Source organism: Protopterus annectens, chromosome 1.part0 (assembly GCF_019279795.1).
Source record: "Protopterus annectens isolate FY-2018-M chromosome 1.part0, PAN1.0, whole genome shotgun sequence".
Lineage (NCBI taxonomy): Eukaryota > Metazoa > Chordata > Ceratodontiformes > Protopteridae > Protopterus > Protopterus annectens.
The window spans coordinates 512,563,502-512,586,752 of record NC_056725.1 but is presented as its reverse complement, the minus strand read 5'-3'; the positions used below and the strand labels follow the sequence as shown (position 1 = coordinate 512,586,752).

At 45.2% G+C, this 23,251-nt stretch overlaps 1 protein-coding gene across 1 annotated transcript in view; it reads right to left on the bottom strand.

The window, feature by feature from the left end:
- Positions 1 to 23,251, bottom strand: part of LRRC73 (leucine rich repeat containing 73) — a 374,871-nt gene that overhangs the window by 76,369 nt on the left and 275,251 nt on the right. The window contains exon 5 of the mRNA XM_044061041.1: positions 1,467 to 1,653. Within this exon, the coding sequence (XP_043916976.1) occupies positions 1,467 to 1,653 (187 nt within the window). The remainder of the gene's footprint in view (positions 1 to 1,466; positions 1,654 to 23,251) is intronic.

Here is a 23,251-nt window from a genome sequence, read left to right as displayed (position 1 = left end):
ACACAAGTTTCAATTTAAGTCCAAAAAGATTTATATCACCTAAGGCAGGTAAGACAGAGAATCCTCATTGCATGACAAAATCTGTCATACTGCTGAGGGACATGTGATGCCTAATTATATGCTACAAAATACAGCACACACTTGCTGCAGACAGGAAACCAAAAAAAATGTGCAATGATAATCCACTCAGATGGCCGGATGTGAAACTCTTCCAACATGATTTTAAGGAATACAAGAGTGACCGCAGTGTGTCTGTGTGTGTCATATCATTGCTGTAAACAGCATCGCATTGTGGTCCCAAGAACTAGTGCACACTGTTCTGCTGACTGCTGAAGCTATGCAGTTTCGGTTAACCTTCAACATCAAAGTCCTACTTCAGCCAGTACAGCAGGTTGATATCAGTCTGCATCCTATTCACAATAGTACGGAACTCTTCACTCCTACTGCCTTAATCTATCTCTTTTCCCCCACCAAAAGTCTTACTGTTTTAACCCCGTCAATGTGGTTAGAGGATAAAGCCCCAACTGTGACACAAATGACCTGTGTTTGGATAGCTGCTTGGTGCTACAGCAGCCAGTGAGGGGAGGATAGGAAATGAGCAGATAAGGTTCACCCATCCTGGGAGAGGCATAATGGTTTGCCAACTATCTCTGCTGCCACTTCAGTGCTATGTGCAAAGGCCCAAAAGCACAGAAAGCAGGAGTCAGTATTGGGAGGGGTGTGAGCTGAGGCTACCCAAGTCAGTAATGGTAACCCTTGCCAGTGCATGTGAAGAAGAATACATAAACTGACAGTGGGGCACTGGTAGTCTCTTGCTGTGATACAGCTGCTCATGTCACCACCAGTGCTTAACTCAGAAATGACCCAATTTCTCAAACCTTCTGTATGGGGGATGGGATGAACACAGGTAAAGCTCATGGCTGCATGGGTTGGGATGAACACAGGCAACCCCCATGGCTGCCTGGATAATGGTCTTGTCTGGACAGCTGCCCATATTTTACTGGGTAAACCTCTAATATAGTGCTGGTGTGTTGCCGGTACTCATGTCGCCACCAAAATTGGGATTAGAAATGTCCCCATTTCTCACATCCAAACAGATGGAGGGGCACAAGTAACTTTTATGTCTACCTGGAATGATGATCACCTCTGGACAGCTGCCTCTTATTGTACTGGGTAAGTCCCTAGTATAGCTCCTGCTGTGATGCAGGTGCTCATATAACCACCAGGATTGGTGTAGGGATTAACACAGAAGTTTCCCCACTGCTTATATTCTTCTGGATGGCAAGATGGTGGAGTGACACACAAGTATCCCTTAAAGCTACCTTTATGTTGGTCTCCTCTGGATAGCTGCCCATATTGTACTGGGTAAGTCCCTAATATGGGGGCAAGCACGCCGAGTCTCAATAGGGGAGGCTTGGTGATAGGCACATTGGATGATAAAAAGTATAAACAAAAAAATTAACTACTTTGAGAAATCCAGGTTGTCCTTTCTCTCCCTTCAGTTTCCCGCATCTCGTTTTCATTTTCATCCTCATCTTCACCTTCTGAAAGCAGGTCAGAAATCTGTTGCTGCAGTTCTGGGCTGATAGAATTCTCTGCCAAAATGAGAGTCCGCAGGCAAGTAGGGTAATTCTCCACCATGTCCAGCAAAATCTAAAACATAAAAAGACTGCTGTTGAGAGAAATACTGTGGAGCAGAAAGTCTATGTCTTCTTTCACTTAACATAATGAGCAGAAAGACGCATGCCATGTAGTCCTTTTTTTTTTTTTTTATATAAAGTGCCTTAACATCTTAACTATCCTTAAGTAGACCTCTACCCTATCAAACTATTTATTTCTGTGGCAAGAGCCAGTACATTTATTACCAAACCCAGAAAAAGCCTTGTGGCCCATTCATTTCATGATCCAGGTGGAATCTATCAGCCTACTCATTCTCCAATAAAGAAGGAATTGAGCATTGAAAAGGGCCATCATTCTGGACAGGGCCAGTCCCTCCTAACAGTCCTTTCTACTCACTTGGTGGCTGTGCAAAGTGTCACTGGTGTACGGGTCTCTCCTAAGAGCAAGATCTTCACTGTACCTGACCATGTTCTGCCTTGTGCTACATGAACCACCTACCTCAAAGCTTCTACCTGCAGTGCAACACTGATAAAGGGCAGTCATGTAGCGGGCTCACCACCTCCCTCCCCCAAGAAAGGCAGGTCTGCCTCTACTGCTCACTCCCACCATTTCTTACTGTGGCACTTCCAGCATCTGTGCCACTAGGCAAACTCAAGTCATGTAGAATTTAATCAGGGCTTTGCCCTTTTACACCATATGGCTGTAGCTACACATGCTATGTATTCTTAAGTATCTGCAGTTCTCTACAAACTTTTGTGCATTCCTTCTCTGCTGTTCACATTACACAGAAGCTTTGATTCTGACAGCAGATAAGGACCATCTTGCCCTTCTTGTCTGCCCATTTCATTTCTGAAAATTAAGCAGTAAGCCCTGTTTAACAAAAACATTTTTGCTACCCCTTTATAACAACTACTATCAAATCATCTATATAGAGCTCTGGTAGCAGAGAGGGCACAGCCTAGGCAACCTGACTTTGATTAGCAGCTCTTGCACTTGATGGGGTTGGGAAAGGAGAATGGGCATGCTCAGCCTAGGTGGTGGTTGTAGAGAGCATGAAGCATACTGCCATAACCCATAGGAAGAGGGGTGGCGATAAAAATGGGCACACTCGATTTAGGCTTTTGACTCACAAAACCATCACTTGGTGGTAGCCTTCAAAGACAGTGTTGAGAAGCATGCATTCACAAGGGAAAAGCACTGTGGGCCTCCACAGTGATGTAGGTAGCTTGTGCCCTACCCTACGGAGAGGGCTTAGGGCTATTAAAATATGTCCTCATAGTCAGGATGCCAGCGATGAAACAAAACAATAGGCTCTCATCCTTATACGTCTGTGTACAATTCCTTAGTATGATGGAACAAATGAGCTCAAGTCCACTAGGGAGAAACTTGATGGTTAGCAAGCAGGGGCAAAGATGACTTCGAAAAGTTAAAAAAATATCAACAACACAATGCAAACGTGTAGGGAAAAAAAAAAAAACTCAAAAGGGAAAAGACAGGAAATCAAGGACAGAACTGTGAAGTTAATGCTATAAACCACATAGTTGTCACAAGAGAGATTCTTTTTTTAAATCTTGTTCAGTTAAAAACATTCATTAAACAGTCACACTTGATGTAATGATCTCCAACCAGCAACAGCAATATGATGCAACCATGTGACCTTTAATAAGGATTAGTCTGCTGTTTTCTAGAAGCACCAGCACAGTTTATGTGCTGACAAATATCTTTAAAATACTTGCATACCAATTACTGGTACATTGTGTACACACACACACACACACACACACACACAGACACACAGACACACAGACACACAGACACACACACAGACACACACACAGACACAGACACACACACAGACACACACACATATCAAAATAAGTAAGATTCAAAATATCTAAACCCATAATATTGGAAAACAAAACCTATTTGATGCACGGGAGCAAGGACCCCTGCTCCACCCACATCCACTGCAACTTATATATGACAACACTGGGACAAATAGTGAAGAATAAGAAGTTATGTACGTACCATAACGTTCCATGTTAGTTGTCTTCTTCTCGCCTTCTTTCTTGCTGGATGGGTTCGGCGCCGATCCTCGGCTCCGACTCGGCCAATACTAAAGCTTGAGAGCTAATTCCACTGGCTCGAGGCTCCCCTATATCCCACAATGCTAGGCGGTAACTACTCAGATCTCGTTTGATAGCTATACCAAGCAACCCTAGTCTCCATAGAATGGAGTAGGGAAACCCACCTCAAAACAACCTGCGTAAAAGATATCGCAGACCTCAGAAAGGAGAAAAGAGGTGGAAGAACGTGTGGGAATGACGACTTCCAGAGGAAGAACACAAACTGAATTCCAGTCGGTCTGTCCAGGCTTGGGGGAAGGAGGGTGAGATGAAGAAAGAAGAAGAAGACAACTAACATGGAACGTTATGGTAGGTACATAACTTCTTAATGTTAAGTTGTCAATCTCGCCTTCATTCTTGCTGGATGGGACCGCCCCTAGCACCTTATCCCGGTGGCCTATCGGAACAGACTCTTGAGAACAGTGGAACCAAAATTGGCACGGCTTCTGGAAACCATGTCCAATTTGTAATGTGAAATGAATGTATGAGGAGAAGCCCAGGTGGCTGCTGCACAAATGGAATCTATTGGCAGCCTATCCTGAAAAGCTACGGATGTAGCTAATGCCCTAGTTGAATGAGCTCTAGGTCTTGAGAGTAGTTTTTGATGTCTGATCTCATAGATGAAGGTAATTGTAGAGGTGAGCCATCTAGAGAGGGATACTTTAGTAACAGGAAGGCCCAATTTCCCTTCCGCATATGACAGAAACAATTGATTAGATTTCCTGAATTGCTTAGTCCTATCTAAGTAATATCTAAGTTGGCGATGAACATCCAAAAAATGTAGCTTTTGTTCCGACCTGTTCGAATAGTTAGGGAAAAAGACGGGGAGATCAATAATTTGATTTAGGTTTACTTGAGAGGAAACTAGGCAAAAAGGATGGATTAGTACGGAGGAATACCCTATCTTTGTGAAACACTAAGTAAGGAGGACGACTGCACAGAGCATGGAGTTCAGATACACTTCTCGCTGAAGTTATAGCTACCAGAAAAAGTGTCTTCCAAGAAAGCAACTTCAGAGAACATGAAGCCGCCGGTTCGAAGGGGGATTAGGATTAAGGATGCCAGAACCAAGTTCAAATCCCATTGAGGCGGGGGATCTTTGATTGGAGGTTTGAGAAGAAATACGCCCCTTAAAAAGGCTTTACAGAGTTTGTGAGCCATGATGCTAGACTCTGAAACACCAACATGAAAATTAGATATGGCAGCCAATTGAACTCTAATGGTAGATGCAGATGATCCTAAATGAAAGAGTTCTGCTAGAAAGTCTAGAATAGGTGCAGTAAAGGGATCTATGTTTTTTGATGTTGCCCAAAAAGAGAAGCGTTTCCATTTGCTACTATAAATCTTTCGGGTAGAAGATTTATGAGAGGCTATCAAGATATCTCGGACCGAGCAAGATATTGAGGGAAGCCTGGCTAAGGTTGGAATCGGAGAAACCACGCTGTGAGGTTTAGAGAAGGCAGAGAATGGTGCAGCTGACCCGATTGGTGGGTTATCAGATCTGGTACTGGGTCCATATGCCAAGGCTGCTCCAAAAGGTAACGATGAAGAAACGGAAACCATATTTGTCGAGGCCAGTAAGGGGAAATGAGGATCATTGTCACTCTCAAGGCGATGGCTTTCTGAATTAGTTGAGATATCATTGGAAAGGGGGGAAAGGCATATAGAAGTCCCCGGGGCCAATCGTGGACTAGAGTGTCTCTGGTGGGATGGCCTGGTAACGGGAAGAGAGTGAAGAAGTCGTGACACTTGCTGTTTTGGGGAGTAGCAAAAAGATCGCAGCAAGGCTGGCCCCATCTTAGGAATACTTCTTCTAGAACTGATTTCTTTAGAGACCACTCATGGGGCATGAGAATTGCCCTGCTCAATTTGTCTGCAATAACGTTGGATTTCCCGGGAATGTGCGTTGCTATCAGAAAACGCTGAGTAGAGATCGCCCATTGCCAAAGTCTGAGTGCCTCTCGACATAAAGGGTATGATCTGGTTCTGCCTTGTTTGTTGATGTACCACACTATGGACATGTCCGTTTGAATTGCAATAGTCCCAGTGGGAAGAGAGTCGTGAAGGGCTTGCAACGCTAAAAGCACTGCTCTCATCTCTAAGACGTTTATGTGCAAGTGGCACTCGAAAGGTTGCCACGTGCCTTGCCTGCCCTGATAATGCCCCACCCCCCCGATCAGGGAGGCGTCCGTAGTCAACGTGGCGACTGGGGGGGGGAGTGAAGGGTCTTCCTCGGAGAAGTTGAGGTGATGTGATCCACCAAGACAGTTGATTCTTGCATGATTGAGTTATCAATATGGTATGGGACATCGGGAGCTGTTGAAAGGACCATTGAGTAAACAGCATCCATTGGAGGATCCTCATGTGAAAGCGAGCTAAGGGGAGAAGGGGAATAGCTGCTGCCATGAGTCCTAACACCTTCAAAACTAGTCTGGCTTTGACTTTGTTGCATTGTAAGAGAAGGGAAACTTGCTTTCGAATGTCTGACACACTGCTCTGTGAGTCTGGCTGAAAGATTGAGTGTGTCTAAGGTGGCGCCTATAAAGGTAATAGATTGACAAGGCAAAAAGGCAGATTTTTCGAAATTTATCGAAATGCCTAGAGCTTGGCAAGATTGGATGGTGAAGTCCCTGGATAGAAGAAGCTGATGCCTGGTGGTGGCGGTAAGGAGCCAGTTGTCTAAATATGGAAACACCTGGAATCCTTGACGTCTCAAGTGAGCCGCGACCACTGCCATGCATTTGATAAACACACGGGGGGCTGTAGTGAGACCAAAGGGCAGGGCCCTGAACTGGTAGTGACTGGCTCCCAGCCCGAAGCGGAGATATCTCCTGGAGCGTCTGTTCATCTTGATGTGGTAGTATGCGTCCTGAAGATCTATCGAGCACATCCAATTGTCCTGACCCAAGAAGGGTAGAATGGACTGTAGCGTGACCATCCGGAATTTTGTTTTTCTGACATACTTGTTTAAGTAGCTGAGATCCAGTATGGGTCTCCAGTCCCCTGTTTTTTTTGGTACCAAAAAGAATTTGGAGTAGATTCCGGATCCTTACTGGTCTGCTGGGACTGATTGGATAGCTCTTTTTGATAGCAGCTTTGAAATTTCTAATGCTGCTTGTTCACTTAGACCGGGTGGAACGTCTGGAAGGGATGTTTTGGGTTGAGATGGGATGTGAATAAAGGGAATTTTGTAACCCTCGGATATGATCGACTGTACTCATTTGTCTTGAGTAAGGGAAACCCAGGCTTTTGGGTACAGGGATAACCGTCCCCCGACTGCCTCCGAAGGTGGACAGCCGGGCAGCCCCTCAGGGATGCTGAAAGGGTTTGTCAGAGAACATTTCTCTGCTACCCTGGTTTTGCGGACTTCCTCTGCCTCTAGGGTGGCGTCTATTATTATTCCCCCCTCTGCCTCTAGAGGGGAATCGACCTTGTGCGTCAGATGAGACTCCCTGGGATTGTTTGCGGAACCACATCTTTCCTCCCCTCTGACCTTTGGGATAGGGTCTAGAAGGGGTAGAAAAACGGACTCCTACAGCAGAGAGAGTCTTACCTTCTACCTCGCACCTGGTCAATGTATCCTTCACCTGTGGACCAAACAAGGATGATCCATCAAAGGGAGAATTGGTGAAGGACGCCTTGAAAGGGTCCGCAAAGTTGCATAGCCGCATCCAGGCGTGACGTCGTAAGGCAACATCTGTGCCTGCGTCTCTACTCGCCCCATCTGCAGCATATGAGACCAGCCGCATGGAGGAGTTAATGATGGAATTCAGGGTTGCCAACTGAGAGTTCATTGTGTCTTTGAACCCCTCAGCTGTAGGATCCTTTATCAGTTCACCCATATCCTTGAGTAAATCTCTCTGGAGACGAGTGAAGTGGCATAAGTAATTCAGCGAACGAATTGAAAAGGTCGCTGATGAGAACATCCGCTTGCCGTACCTGTCCATGGTCCTAGATTCCTTATTAGGAGGAGGATGGACAGGAACCGAAGGATCAGCTAACTCCTTCTTAGTGGCCGCAGCCACCACCATGGCATCAACAGGTACACCTTTGGATAAAAAATCTTTATCTCTAGGGGCAGTAATAAATTTAGATGGTCTCCTTGGGGTGGGTTCCACTGAATCAGGAGCCGTCCAAGCCTTCCTTGTCACCACTTCCATAAGGGGGTCAAAGGGAGGGGGACACCCAGGAGGTAGAAGGGCGAGAGCCAAACGCCTCAAGATACACTGACTCATCCTCCGAAGGGTTAAGGGCTGGCCAGTTCCCCCTCTGTTTGAGGATCTCAAGGATGTCAGAAAAGGAGACATCCTCAGAGGGGGATCGAGGGGAACCTTCAGATTCCTCTAAGTCAGTGTCAGAGGTGATAGACTCAGGGGAGTCAATGTGCTTCCTCTTGCACTGCCTCTTCCTAGGGGGATCTCCTACCGGGTCAGGAGAGGCCTCGGAAGAGGAGGAAATTCCCAATGGGGAAACTTGAGGAGTTGGCTCTCTGCGGTCTGAGACAAGGGGGTGAGTAGAAATCACCGCAGGCAATGTAGATGGGGGAGCTGAAGGAGCCGACTGTGGGGCAGAACCTGGTTCTAGCACGCTCCGCATGACCTCGAAGGCACCCCTGTCAGGCAAGGCCAGAGGCCCCCGCTCCGAAGAGACAAGGACCTCCCCCGGCACAGAGAGGGACGGCTCCGAAGCCGATGTCGGAGCCGAACTGACCAGCGCCGAAGCCCCGAGAGGGAGAGTGGGGTCGGACAAGGGTCCGATGCCACTCGCCCCCTCGGAGCAGACGAGGGAAGTTCGGCGTTGAGATCCCTCCAAGGAGGAGATTGGAGCAGACGGAGCCGAAAGGGAAGGTATCGGATCCGACGCACCGACAGTCATGGCTCCGACAAGCCCTGGCTCCGAACTCAAAGGAGTCGGAGGAGGAATGTATTGGGGAACGGAAATAGCCACTGACTGCTGAGTTGGGCTATGCAGCATTTGGGCCAGTGCCTCGGACTTGAGAAGTCTACTCACTACCCTTTGCAAATCGTGGTCAGATAACCTGGAAGACCGTGAGGAATGAGTTTTATGGCTCCGTTTGGAAAGAAGAGGGGATCCTGGAGCCGAATGCACGGAGCCGATACAGGGGATCTGGATCTCTTCCTAGACTGTGGCTCCGATAAGAGTATCGGAGCCAACGGAGTTTTATCAGCCTCGGCTCCAGCCGGAGCCGAGGTAACAGTATGAGGCTTGGAAACATCGGCTCCGGCCGGAGCCGATGTCGAAGCCGACTTAACCTTTCCAGCAGTCGACTCAGAAACCGGAGCCGACTATTTGGAAGTTTTAGAAGGCTTCCCCGACACAGACTGAGTCGGGGGGGGGCCTTCAGGCTTTAATAAGCCCCGCAAGATTAGTTTATTCTTGTGTTCCTGCAGGACTCTAGGGATAAAACCATGACAAACAGCACAAAAGTCCTGCAGGTGCAAAGGTCCCAGGCAATACACACAAGAAGTGTGACCGTCTGTCAGAGACATTTTCTGGCAGCACGAGTCGCACTTCTTGAAACCTGAGACCTTAGAGTCTTTTGACATCGTGAAAGGAGTGCCTGAAAACACAAACACACTACAGACACACCCTCTACTGATGAAATTATTAAAATATTAAGGCTAACACAAAGCCACAAACACACATACAAGCCCTTAACAAAAAACTACTAATTTAGCCACTAAAGGACTGGGGGAAAGAGGGGCCGAAGGCCTACAAGTTAAGGGAAGAAAAGGAAGGGAATATAGACACGAAAAAACAGGGGTCGATTTATCTAAATATTAATTAAACTAAAAAGGTTATGGTATGAAACAAAAAAGGGGTTAAGAAATACCTATTATGGTAAAAACTCTCACTCACCTGCCTGAGCCGGTAGAAAAGCACATCGTCAGCTATAGCGGCAAGTGAGATCTGAGTAGTTACCGCCTAGCATTGTGGGATATAGGGGAGCCTCGAGCCGGTGGAATTAGCTCTCGAGCTTTAGTATTGGCCGAGTCAGAGCCGAGGATCGGCTCCGAACCCATCCAGCAAGAATGAAGGTGAGATTGACAACTTAACATAGGGCATATTACAAGTTTTGGATATTCTGAGTTTTAGATTTTAGATATTTTATGCCAACATCAGCTTTCAGATCTTTTGACTTTAGACCACATAAATGTAATCCATAAATACATATTTAAAGAGAAAGAGACAGACATTATACATGTAGAGAGAGAAAGAGAAAGAGATATTTATATATGAGTGCAGTACTATTGACTGAAAATACATTTGGTTGACAAGTTTATGTGGGTGTACAAAAGAATGACTGCACAAATGAGTGAATACTTTTTTCCTGTGTGAATGCAATTTGGTTGAATTTAGGAAAGTAGAAGTATGGAGGAAAATGAAGGTTTGACTGAAAAGATAGTAGTTCTGAAAATGTGCAAGACTGTATTATAGTGATGTGTGTGTGTGTGTGTGTGTGTGTGTGTGTGTGTGTGTGTGTGTGTGTGTGTGTGTGTGTGTGTGTGCACGCGTGAGCATTCACAGGTTAGGATTAAAGTAAGGCTTTGGTAAGGGGATAGATTTAGTGTTGTGCCTGTTTGGTGTAATGTGTGATCTGTGCCTTTTGTCTTGTGTAGTGGTACTGTTAGTGAAAGGGGTTTTAGAAACAATGTGTGGAGTTGGAGTTGGGGTTGGGTAAGGTTATGGTTACATTAGCACATCAATACAGTAGTAAATGGGGGGGGGGACAAATCCCAGCAGGTGCTCTTCATAGTTCCTTTGCAGCAGATACACAGAGCTTCCTGGTTGTACCAGGTGGAAGCTCTGCTAAATCCAAACCCTGAAGAAGCCAAATATTCACAAAAGGAAAATGCTGGCCTATGCACACAGCCACATGTGATGGACATCATGTGACATGCATCATCAGGCAGTGCTATGCTGACAAAAGTATCACTATCGCTGGTCATGACACTACTGGGTTTGCGATCTCTTTGCACAAGCGTAGTGTATACATGACCCATAAGCCCTAGTATAGGCAAACATAGCAGCACTACCTAGGTGTTGACAGCACAATGCATTATGGCAGTGATTTAGACAGAACTGCTACAAATTACCTCATCATCATAGTGGTCAAGCTATGAGGCCTGTTGTAGAATGATAACATGGTCACAATGATGTGAGACCACATTAAGACAAGCAAATCAGGAATAGAAATTTAGTTGAGAAGACTAAGACTGTGCATCATAAAAACAGCAAGATGAAAGAAGACAGAACATCTGGTAATATACCTACCTCTGCACTGCACTAAGAAAAAGAAGTTATGTACTCACCATAATGTTCCATCTGAGTAGTTGTATTTCATTTGTCTTCAACCTGTGGGCTATGGATCTATATCAGATCCGACATGGCCACATAACCAGCATCTGATCCAACCTCCAAACTCCTCCCCATACCCATAATACCCCATCTCCTTCCTCCCCTCAGATAGAGTTTTCTGCCCAATGGATAACACATACCTGACCCAATAAGACCTTACTACTACTAGCAACCCAAAATTCCTATGCCCAGGAATGACCAAGGACATTCCCGAGGTATCCATTTCCATATATGGCCAGCACAAAAGTGAAAAGGTCGGGGGAAGGAGGGGGGGATGGTTGAAGACAAATGAAGTACAACTACTCAGATGGAACGTTATGGTGAGTACATAACTTCTTTATCTGAAGTAGTTGACTTCATTTGATCTTCAACCTGTGAGATGAGTCCCCAGCTACCAAGCACCTGGGTGGCCCCCATGGAAGGATATTCCGGAGCACAGCAGAGCCAAAGGATGCCCTGTTCCTGAATACAATATCCAATTTATAATGTGAAATGAAGGTATGAGATGAGGACCATGTAGCTGCAGAACAGATATCATCCAGCGAAACCCTGGACCAAAAGGCAGCTGATGTAGCCATAGATCTGATAAACTGCGCTTTTATCTGACCCGGATGGGAAATTTCCTTAGCAGAGTATACTCAAATAATGCATTGGGAAATCCAACGAGCAATTTTCACCTTAGAAATTGGCTCCCCTAAAAAGGGTTTTGAATAAGAAACAAAACTGATTAGACTTACGAAAAACTTTTGTCCTGTGCAAGTAAATCATAATTGCCTACAGACATCCAACAGATGTAATTTATATTCCCCCTTATTCTGAAAATTTGGAAAAAGACTGGAAGTCTGATAGTGGCTTCTGACACTACTTTGAGAAGAAAGGATGGGTTAAGTATGGAAAGACACTATCTTTATGAAAAATCATATAAGGAACCTTGATGGACAGTGCTTGAAGTTCCGACACCCTCCTGGCAGAGGTAATGCCAACCAAAAAGGCAGTCGTCCAAGATAGATACTGCAACTCTACCCAAGCTGCAGGTTCAAAAGGAGGGGAGACTAAAGCCTGAAGCACTAATGTGAGGTCCCACGGAGGAGTAGGATCCTTCACCGGAGGTCTAAGAAGAAAGGTACCTTTAAGGAAGGTCTTGCAAAATTTAGTGGAGGCCAACAAAGTCATGTTTTCCCCTACATGAAAATTGGAAATGGCAGCCAGTTGGACTTTGACTGTGGAGAAACTGGCACCCTGCTGAAAGATTCCCACCAGAAACTCTAATAGTGCGGACACTGGAGCAGTAAAGGGATCTAAAACACACTGTGAAGCCTATATGGAAAACCATTTCCACTTGTTACGATATACCTTTCTGGTGGAAGACTTGTGAGCCACCACCAAAATAGTCTTAACTGGAGATGATAAACCAGGAGTCCAAATAATCATGGGAACTGGAGCAGCCAAGCTGCGAGTTCCAGACTGTCCAGGTCTGGGTGAGCAATCCCTGAGTGATGAGAAATGAGATCATGAACTAGAGCCAATGTCCATGGTGGAACTACTAGATGAGGCCATAGAGAGGGGAACCAAACTTGTCAAGGCCAGAATGGGGCGATGAGGATCACAGTGCTCCCCAGCCTGTGAGCTTTCTGAAGAAACGTTGAAATGAGGGGTAGTGGAGGATAAGCGTAAAGACGTCTGGGAGGCCAAGCATAAATCAGTGCATCTCTGGGGGCTTCCCCCTGAGGGGGGTACAGAGCAAAGAACTCACTGCATTTCACGTTGGAAGGAGGTGCGGATAGATCACAGCAAGGATGACCCCACCTTAGAAAGATCTGTTCCACCACTGAAGGATTCAGAGACCACTTGTAAGGCCTCAGAGTAGATCTGCTGAGCCTGTCCGCTAAAATGTTGGACCATCCCAGAATGTGCATTGCCACCAGAAAAAGGCCGTTGGAGATCGCCCATTCCCATACTCTCATGGCTTCACAACAGAGGCGGTAAGATCTGGTTCCCCCTTGTTTGTTGATATACCAGACCACTGACATATTCTCTGTCTGAATCGCAATCGTCCCTAGAGGACGATGGGCGGGAAGGGCCTGCAATGCAAGAAGAACCGCCCTCATCGCCAGGACGTTGATATGCAAACTGGTCTCGGATGCGGACCACGTGCCTTGGACTGTCCTTCCTGAGCAATGTCCCCCCCCCACCCTAGCTGGGAGGCATCCGTGTTCACTGTGGTTTTGGGAAAGGACAAAAGAAAGGGACGCTCCCTGACTAGATCTGGGGACTGAATCTACCACCGAAGAAAGACCCTGCACACTCGGGAGATTCAAACGAGATGAGACAATACCAGATCTAACAAGGACCATTGAATGGCAAGAGTCCACTGAAGAATCCACATGTGAAGGCGTGCTAAGGGTACTAGAATGATCGTGGCCACCATAGACCCCAATGCCCTCAGTACTGTTTCTATCGGAATTTGGGCTTGAAGGATGTACAGAACGTGTAACGTTAGACTGTGTATCCTGTCTGGAGTGAGGAAAACTTTCATTTGGTTACTGTCCAAGCAAGCCCCAATGAAGTTTAGGATCTGAATTGGGGCCAGTGACGACTTGTGGAGGTCGATAGTGATGCCCAGTCTTTTTTGGTAGCAAGAAACAATCCTTGGATTGGCAAAGTAGATGCTTGGAAGGGACAGTAAAGAGCCAATTGTCCAGGTAAGAGAAGACCTGAATACCCTGAAGCCTCAGGTGAGCCACTACTACTGCCATCACCTAGGTAAACACCCTGGGGGGCTGTGGTGAGACCAAAGGGAAGGGCTCTGAACTGATAATGACTGGCTCCTAGCTGGAAGTGGAGAAACCTCAGAGAGCGCCTGTCCATCTTGATATGGTAGTACGCGTCCTGGAGGTCTATCGAGCACATCCAATCGTTCACCTGCAGGTAGGGAAGGATGGACTGAAGTATGACTATCCAGAATTTCGCCTTGGCTACTGGCAGGTTCAAGACAGATATATCCAGAATGGGTCTTTGTTCCCCCATTTTCTTTGGCACTAAAAAGAACCTGGAATAAATGCCTGATCCGGATTGGTCTAGGAGACACATTGGATAACTCCGTTTTCTTAGCAGCTTTTCCATCTCTAGTGCTGCTTCCTCCCTTTGCGCGGGTAGAACATCTGGGAGGGGCTTTGGTGGTAGCGGTGGTTCGATGAATGGGATGGAATAACCTCTGGATATAATTTGCAACACCCAACAGTTTGTTGTTACGGACTCCCATACCGCTGAGATGAGCATTTGGGCAGCCCTTCAGGGCTGCTGCACAGGTCTGTTCGAGAACAGTTCTCAGGACCTGAAATTTCTTGGACCCCCGTCTGCCTCTAGGGCGGCACCTGTCATAACCCCCTCTACCTCTGGGGGAAGGTGAGTCCTGAGGTTCCGGGAAAACTCCTGAGACTTTCAGAATGACATCTTCTTCATACCTCACAGATTCCTAGAAAAGGATCTTTGAGGGGAGGAGAAGCAGATCCCAATGGCAGACAGTGTCTTCCCATCCTTCTCACTCTGGACCAAAGTCTCTAGAACTGACTTCTCAAAAAAGGAAGAACCATTGTATGGGGCATTTGTGGACGATGTCTTGAAGGGTTCTGAGAATTGACCAAGCTGGAGCCAGGCGTGGTGTCTGATGGTCGCCTTGGCGACTCCCTCCGTCTCATGGGAGAGAAGACGCATGGACGTATTACCTACTGCCTTGAGAGTGGTCATCCGAGCAGAAAATGTCTTGTCCCCCGCCGACATGGACTCTGGGGTCAACTCAGAGATTTCCTTGACCAAGTCTCACTGCAGCCGAATTACGTGTGCCATATAGTTCAGCGTTCATACACCCGCTTCCGAAAATGGTCTATCGCCCTTGACTCTCAGTCAGGAGGATGCACCGTTGACTTCTCCTGTGCGAGCTCCTTCTTGATGGTGGCTGCCACAGCCATAGCATCCACTGGGGACCCCTTATTCCAAAAAGCCCTATCTGAAGGGGGGCTAAGGACTTTTTCAGGGCACTTAGGTGTCCAGTTCCTTTCACCCCCGAGATGTTATCACATCCACTAAAGGATCCACGGGAGGGAACACCCAGGAAGTAGATGGGCCCGTGCCTAATGCTTCAAGGAACACTAACTCATCTGAGGTCGGTTTTAAGGCAGACCCCCCCCCCCCTGACACAGGAGTTCCATGATGTCTCCAAAGGAGACATCCTCGGGGGGGGGGTGATTGGGGGGAACCTTCCACCAAATCAGTGCCTTCGGTAAGGGACTCAGGCAGGGAGTCCAACTGCCTCCTTTTGCATGTCCATTTGCAAGAAACCTCTTCAGTGGAACTCTCTGGGGAGGAGTCACAAACCTCCTGCTGCTCCCTCAGGGGAGCTTCCTGAGGCAAACCGGGCACAGGCTGTCCCTGAGATGGCAGGATGGTTGGGGCTATACTCAAAACAGAGAACGAGATGGTCAAAGGCCTCAATGAAATCAAGAGAACCCTCTCCACCACGTCAAAGGCCGAAGGAAAACAGACATCCTTTGAAGTGCCAATAGAAGCCATCCCCTTCTGACTCAACGGGGGAGTCAGATCAGAGACTACAAGAGCCGAGATGCTGAGGGTAAGACTGTGCTCCGACACACTCTGAGCCAACAGCAACCCCTTGGATCCAACGCCAAGGGTACGGATCTTAGAGCTCAGACCCAATCCAGTCAGATCCGATACGCTCAAGGCAATGGCCGGTATCGAGGTACAAGGTACCATCGGCGCCAACCCCCCCTAACCCTGAGGGTCCTCAGATCCAAAGGCTCCAAAACAGAAGGTCAGATCGGAGAAGGAGTGATTGTAGTGAAGAAGGACTGCGAGCTCCCCGTTCCGGAGGGAGAGGTGGCAGGCAAGACTCCCATCTGGATTTGGGTACGGATGAACTTCCACATCATCTTATCCATCTCTGCTTCGCTAAGGCTCTGGGTTGAACAGGAGGAGGAGGCCACTGACATCAACCTGGAGTGCCGATATGGGGAGACCTGAACAGGAGACCAGATCTAGCTCAGGAGAAAACCTTGGAGAGTGGAGCCAGGGAGAACCTGGCCTGGTCGCTGGCTTGGATTTCAGTGGAGGCCCTGCCAGAGCCAAGTGGTCAGGTAACTGCTTCTTCAGCCTATCTTTTTTATGCTGCTTCTCTCCTTCCATGGACCTGTTGGTGGGAATTGGAGTCCCAGAGGCCTGGGAAGGAGAAGAAGCTGATGCCAAGGTAGAAACAGGGAGTGCAGGAGCTGCCGTCCACGAGGAGGGAAGCAAGCCCTTTCGAATAAGCTTATCCCTCCTGTCCTTAAGGGCCCACAGGTTAAACCCCACACAGATAGGACAGGGGGTAAGCAGATTAGCAGCACCCAGGCATACCACGCACAGAGTGTGGCCATCAGCTGGGGAGAGCTTATGGCCACACTCTGTGTACTTCCTAAACCCTGGTTTTTGAGTATCAGACATACTCCCGGCTCATAGTACAACAAAACAAAACACACACACACACAACTAAGGGCGAAAAGGGAAATAATTTTTTTTTTAACTGATGACCAAACGCGGGTAGGGAAGCTAGGGTAGATAAAGAATAGAAATCTCTAAAGATAGATAGAAAAGGACCAAAAACACCCAACTCACTTTACCCAAAAGATGCTCAGAGCTCAGACCACAATGTTAGCTGTTTCAGTGGCAAACGAGATCTGAGGGGGGGGAAGGAGACAGGGTATTATATGGGTAAGGGGAGGAGCTTGGAGCTCACATCAGATGCTGGTTATGCGGCCGTGTCGGATCCGATACGGATCTGTAACCCACAGGTTGAAGACCAAATGAAGTCAACTACTTCAGATCCCATGGTACATTGCAGCAATGTGGAAAGACAAGAAACAGTAAATTGGGTGAGTTAAGTTAGCACAAGGGCAGGGTAGATTAATGTCCTACTGGGGAGGGGCTCACCATGACAGATAACATAACACAAGGGCAGGAAAGACTAATGTCCGGCTGGGGAGGGATCAACATGACAGAAAACATAGGGCATGACAGGTAAATGTTCAACTAGTGGGGTCACAATGATAAAGAACACAGCATAAGGGCATGATAGGTTAATGTCCAATTGGGGAGGGCTCATCATGATACAGAATAGACCACAGGGGCATGACAAATTAATGTCCAGCCACTGGGGGCTCACCATAACACAGAACACAGTACAAGGGCAAGGCAGGTTAATATCTAGCTGGGGAGTTCACTACAAAAGGTGCTTTAACAAAGTATTAGTTTAAGGGTGTGCACACTTATGCAACTAGCTTATTGCATGTTTTTTATTTTTTATATTTTCCCTTAACAGATTTGTTTGTTTTTCAATTGAATTGTATAGGTTGTAGGTCACATTAAAGGTGGGAAAAGTTTTGAAATGATTTATTGTGGTCTCATTTTTTTATATCACAAAAACCTGGTATTTTAACAGGGTTGTGTACACTTTTTATATCCACTGTAGACCCACATACACTGAGGCCCTTACATGTAACCTTCCTAAACCACAAAGACCCCCTAGACAAAGTACACATAAGAAATACCCTTAACAGTCCCAAAAGCATTCTTTCAAAACAACACCCACATCAACACATAGAGCTACATCTCATGGAGTCTCTACCTCTAAGCCCATAAGGCAAGTCACCACACAATCCAAGATTCTAGTCATTGGAGGCTCCCTTGTGAGACACATGGATGTCCCTCTCACCAGGCTGAGTAAGGAGAAAGATATGGTCAGTTGCTTGTCAGGGGCTAGGATCCACCACTTTATATATGCACTCAGGTCACTGGACCACAATTACCAATATGACTCGGTCATAGTCCATGTGGTAGTAAATGACCTAAGATGTACCTTTCTAGCCTATATGAAGACAGACATCATAGAGCTCTCGGAATATGTGTCTCAGGCTGGTATGAGCCTAGCATTGAGCACCATTTTTTCTTCTCCAAGGATGATGCCACAATGTAAACAAAAGATAATGGACTTTAATAACTGGCTTAGTTTCTGGTGTCATTCTAAGGGGGGTAATATTTGTCGGCATGGAAGGAGATGGTCAACAGACCATGCTGCTTTGCCAGGGATAGTCTGCACCTCTCCTTTCTAGGCTTTCAAATATTAGCTAAAACACTGTCTTCCCCCATAGTGCCATTTTTAGTCAATGCCAAACTGAAAGCACTTCCAACATAGCAAATCAAAACCAAGAAAATCTAAAGGTATTACTGCTTAATGCTAGGAGCACCTTTCCACTATCCTAATTACACCACATACTCTGTTTTCCTAATCTCACTCAGCCCTTACTTACTTTGTCTTTTACACCACATACACTGTTTTTCTAACCTCCCTCAGCCCTTACTTACTTTGTCTTTTAAATAGAGTCTCTTACACTGACCTATTCCTTTTCAACCCTCCCTCCCTGACCTTGCTATACAATACTCTTACCACACTCCTGTATCCCAACGTAGTTATCTCCCCAGATTAACCTAATATACCATTACGCTTCTCTCACTCTCTGACCTACCTGCTGTTTTCCTCCACTCTACAGATTGTCTCCCTTAGTAATCCACTCGCTTGTGTCTTACTGTAGGTCTTTTTTTCTCATAGCTCTCCCGACTTTACAGATCTAAGGCTATACTATAGCTCTCCCATGTCCTTTTATCACCCTAACTCCCATAAGGCTCTACAACTTTAAAAGCCCTTACCTTTCGACTCCTTCCCGCTTTCCTCCCCATCTACCCACCTCATCTAACTCCTACTTCTATGCTCCGCCTCCATCATTAATCATTTCTTCTGTCTCCCAACCTAACGCTCTCTGTCTCGTGTATTACTGCCTAAGCCCTGCAATCTAAGTTACTCCCCTCTTACCCTCCCCAAGGTCACCCATTAACCTATAAATATACCCCACTACTCAAGGACGCCATCTTACTTTCCCCGCTCTCTACCTGGCTGCTGAGCGTTCTGCTTTGGATGATTGACCTAAGCTGAGAGTAAGCATTTACTACTTTTATTAAAAATACAGCCTGTAATGTCTGCCTACTTAAACAGAAATGTCCTAACAAACTGAGTGAACTGGTTTGGATGCTTGACTTGTATTGAGAATTAGCATTTTCTGCTTGTAATAGCAATACTGTTTGTGAATATCTGCTTTTTAATCTCTACTGTCTAACCGGCAAATACTATGCATGTTATGCATGCTTTTTCTCACTGATGGACTGAGAATTGTGCTGATAATTTCTCGATCTTGCTTAGCGTCTACACGTGGGCATATACTTTGTGTGCGTCATAGAATTGACAATGAGATAGTCTGCTTGTTTAATATGTAGAGTCCTATCTGAAGTTTATAACGCTTGCTGTGTAAAGCTTTTTATACTCAGCCACAAACCTATCCTGCTATCACATTTATCTAACTAGAGTCCCTAGGAAGGTTATAACTGTACGCTCGAACTAGGGACACATTGTTTGCAGCTGAACACTTACTGTTTACAGCCCTAATTAACGGCTGCTTGAGGCTTATCTCTCTTAGCTAGTCGCAAGTTAGAATTAGTTGTAGCTGTACCTCTCCCTGGTTAGGTTCCTATTAGCTGTGTAAAGCTGTCGTATTTATTCTCTGTACGTGCCCTAGAGGCTTTTACCTCGGCATGCATATGGCAATGAATTAAGATTACTTTCTTTTGCCATACCTTCTTTTTGGGTTAAACACTAACAAAAATGGTATGTAATCGTTCGATTTACTGTACTCTCTTCTAAAGGTTAATACCTTGGCAAAGCTGAACTTGCGCTACTAATTTCTGATAATTTAGGCTACCGCAGAGTCCACTTACTGTAACTTTGATGATTTGCACATGTTTCTGTTTGCCGCTGTACACATTACCAAAGAGAGTCAAACGACAATTGGGGAAGTAGTTGTTTTATCTTAGAGGCTAATATAGTACTGTACTCCCACAATAGCACGTAGTTGTTGGTTCTGATTTTACCCACACTGAATAAACGAAGTCTATGCTAATCTCACCTTAACATAGAACACAGGTCAGTCTTGAACCGATTAGCCTTATACAAATGACTACCTGATTTTCAAAACCACATATCGCTTCTACTTACCCTATTATATTATAGTTCAAGTCAGTATTTTAGGATTTAACATCCGCTTTTTGTGTAGGGCTTGCTGATAGCCTCATTTGATAACTAATGTATGGAAAACTTTTCCCACTGCTGTAATATTCAAGCTTTCAGCATGTCATAGGAACTGTTGTTAGACCTCTTTGAATTTATCTGCATATTTCATTTTATTGACTAGAAGTATTCTAACATGAATATATTTTAACATGAATACATTGTTGATGCTTTTAGCAAATACTTGTAAGTGTATGTGATGCATCTGAATTTGTTTTCTAACATTAACACTGTTAGCCTTACTATCTTTTCTCTCCTCCTACCTTTCACTAGCTTGGTTAATTGGTACATTCAAGAACCTAACTACCCGTCTACCACCCTCCTGGAAGACCAGAAAGTTCACCAACTAAGGTCTCTCCCTTCAGCTCACTGAGAAACCAACAAAATAAGACAGTGAAAGTATGTCCTGTTTCTGTATGTTCTAAATTAAAAGACTCTCCTACGTTAGGTAAGCTTCCTACCCAGGATAGCCAGCAGCCAATAACTCCCAATCTCCACTTCCTTACTAGTGCTGAATTTTACTTTATATCTTGCTCAACCATTCCTATTGCTATACTTATAGTATCTACAGCCCCTTGCTTAAGAACCAGTCCTTGCAGTTAAACAACTGGCCACAAGGTGGCACCTTCCCACTATCCTAATTACACCACATACTCTGTTTTCCTAATCTCCCTCAGCCCTTACTTACTTTGTCTTTTACACCACATACACTGTTTTTCTAACCTCCCTCAGCCCTTACTTACATTGTCTTTTAAATAGAGTCCCTTACACTGACCTATTCCTTTTCAACCCTCCCTCCCTGACCTTGCTATACAATACTCTTACCACACTCCTGTATCCCAACATAGTTATCTCCCTAGATTAACCTAATATACCATTACACTTCTCTCACTCTCTGACCTACCTGCTGTTTTCCTCCACTCTACAGATTGTCTCCCTTAGTAATCCACTCGCTTGTGTCTTCCCGCTCCGTTCGCCCTTCGGGCTCACTCCGCTCCCCTACCCTGCTCCCAAATTTCACCCGCCCCCAGTGTCTCAACTTATACCCTCATAAACACACCCCCTTTTCCATCAACCAATCATACTAATACTACTAGCCACACCCTACATTTCTATCACCACTCCCCCAGGAATATATCTCCACCCACTAACACCAGCCTAACCTTCCATAAGTCAACCCCTGCTCTCAGTCCTTCCCCTCTAATACCTACTATACACTCCTCTGCCATGCCTGACCAGCACCAATCTTTACTAGCACTCTTACTCCTAACATCTCTTACCACTACTTACCTCCTAACCTCCTACGAATATCCCCTCCCCTCTACTCTTACCATCCCAGACAAACAAACAATAACACTTTATCCATCTTTATCTACAAACTTTCTCAATGCCCTCTACAAGCCCAGTTACTATCAAGCTAAATATCATCGTCTAATCCATATTAAATACTCAATTCTAAGCAATAGAAAATTACTTGACTACCACTGTAAACCTCTCCAATACTACAACTTTATACTACTCCACTCCTTAATAGATGGAGACATTCACCCCAACCCTGGTCCAAACCCTTCCCCACCCCCCACTAACTGTAACCAAAACAAAACAATCCCTTTACCAGCAACCAAACTCCCCACTAACTGCAACCAAAACAAAACAAACCCTTTACTAGCAACCAAACCTTCCAAAACACTCTCAGTAGCCCATCTAAATATACGTAGTATTTGCAACATAATACCACAAATTCATGCCCTGCTAGATGTTCAGCAGTTTGACATTCTCTGCTTAACAGAAACTTGGCTAAAACCCACAATAAAAGATAAAGAAATTTTGCCCCCGGCTATAATATCTTTAGACAAGATCGTAATAAAAAAAAAGGTGGAGGGGTAGCAATTCTCTTTAAAGCAGGACTACAAATTACCAAAATAAATCATAACCTACCCTCAGATAATAATGTAGAAATAATTATGTCTAAACTGCAGCTTAACTCTCATAAATCAGTTAACATCATCTGCACCTACCTTCCCCCAGGTAAAAATATTGCAATACTAGAAGGCTTACTAAACTGGCTTTCTAAAAATCTCCCTCAGGAAACAATACTTCTAGGAGACTTTAATATTGACTGGAAATTATGTAGCCACACTAACCCAGCCACCCTGATCAACCTGTTTGGCTTCTCACAAGCTATAAACTCTCCAACTAGAACAAATAAACTGAATAATAAAGAAAGTATCCTGGACTGGATACTAACAAATAGCCCACAACAAAAATATACAACAGGAACCCTCCCAGACGACCTTAGTGACCACTCTCTAATATATATTATCAGACATAAAACAAGTTTAGCTATCCCTATTTCAGTCAGAACAGTCCGTACCAAAAAACATTTTGACCACAAACTATTTCAAACTGAACTTACACAATGCAACTGGTCACCTCTTAAGTCTCTCCCTATAAATGAAGCAGTTAATTACTTTAATACCACTTTCCTGGCTATATTAGACCATCATGCCCCAATGCACTCCATAAGAATGAAAACTAAACCAGCCAAATGGCTCTCAAATCATACTAAGAAACTAATCCTTAATAGAAACAAATCTTGGGCAAAATGGCGTACCACAAGGAATAATACTGATCACCAAACTTTTAGACAACAAAGAAACATAACAAAAAAAACTATCCTACAAGATAAAAAGAACTTTTATATTCAACTACAACAATCATCCCTTCAACAACCACAAACGTTCTGGACTACTACTATTAACACACTACTATCACCAGGCAAAGTAGCCACACCTAACCCAATAGGCTCCAACCATGACTGTCCAACACAAACAGCAAATGCCTTTAATAATTTCTTTACTACCGCTATACTAAATCTAGCAAATCAACAAAAACCTGATAC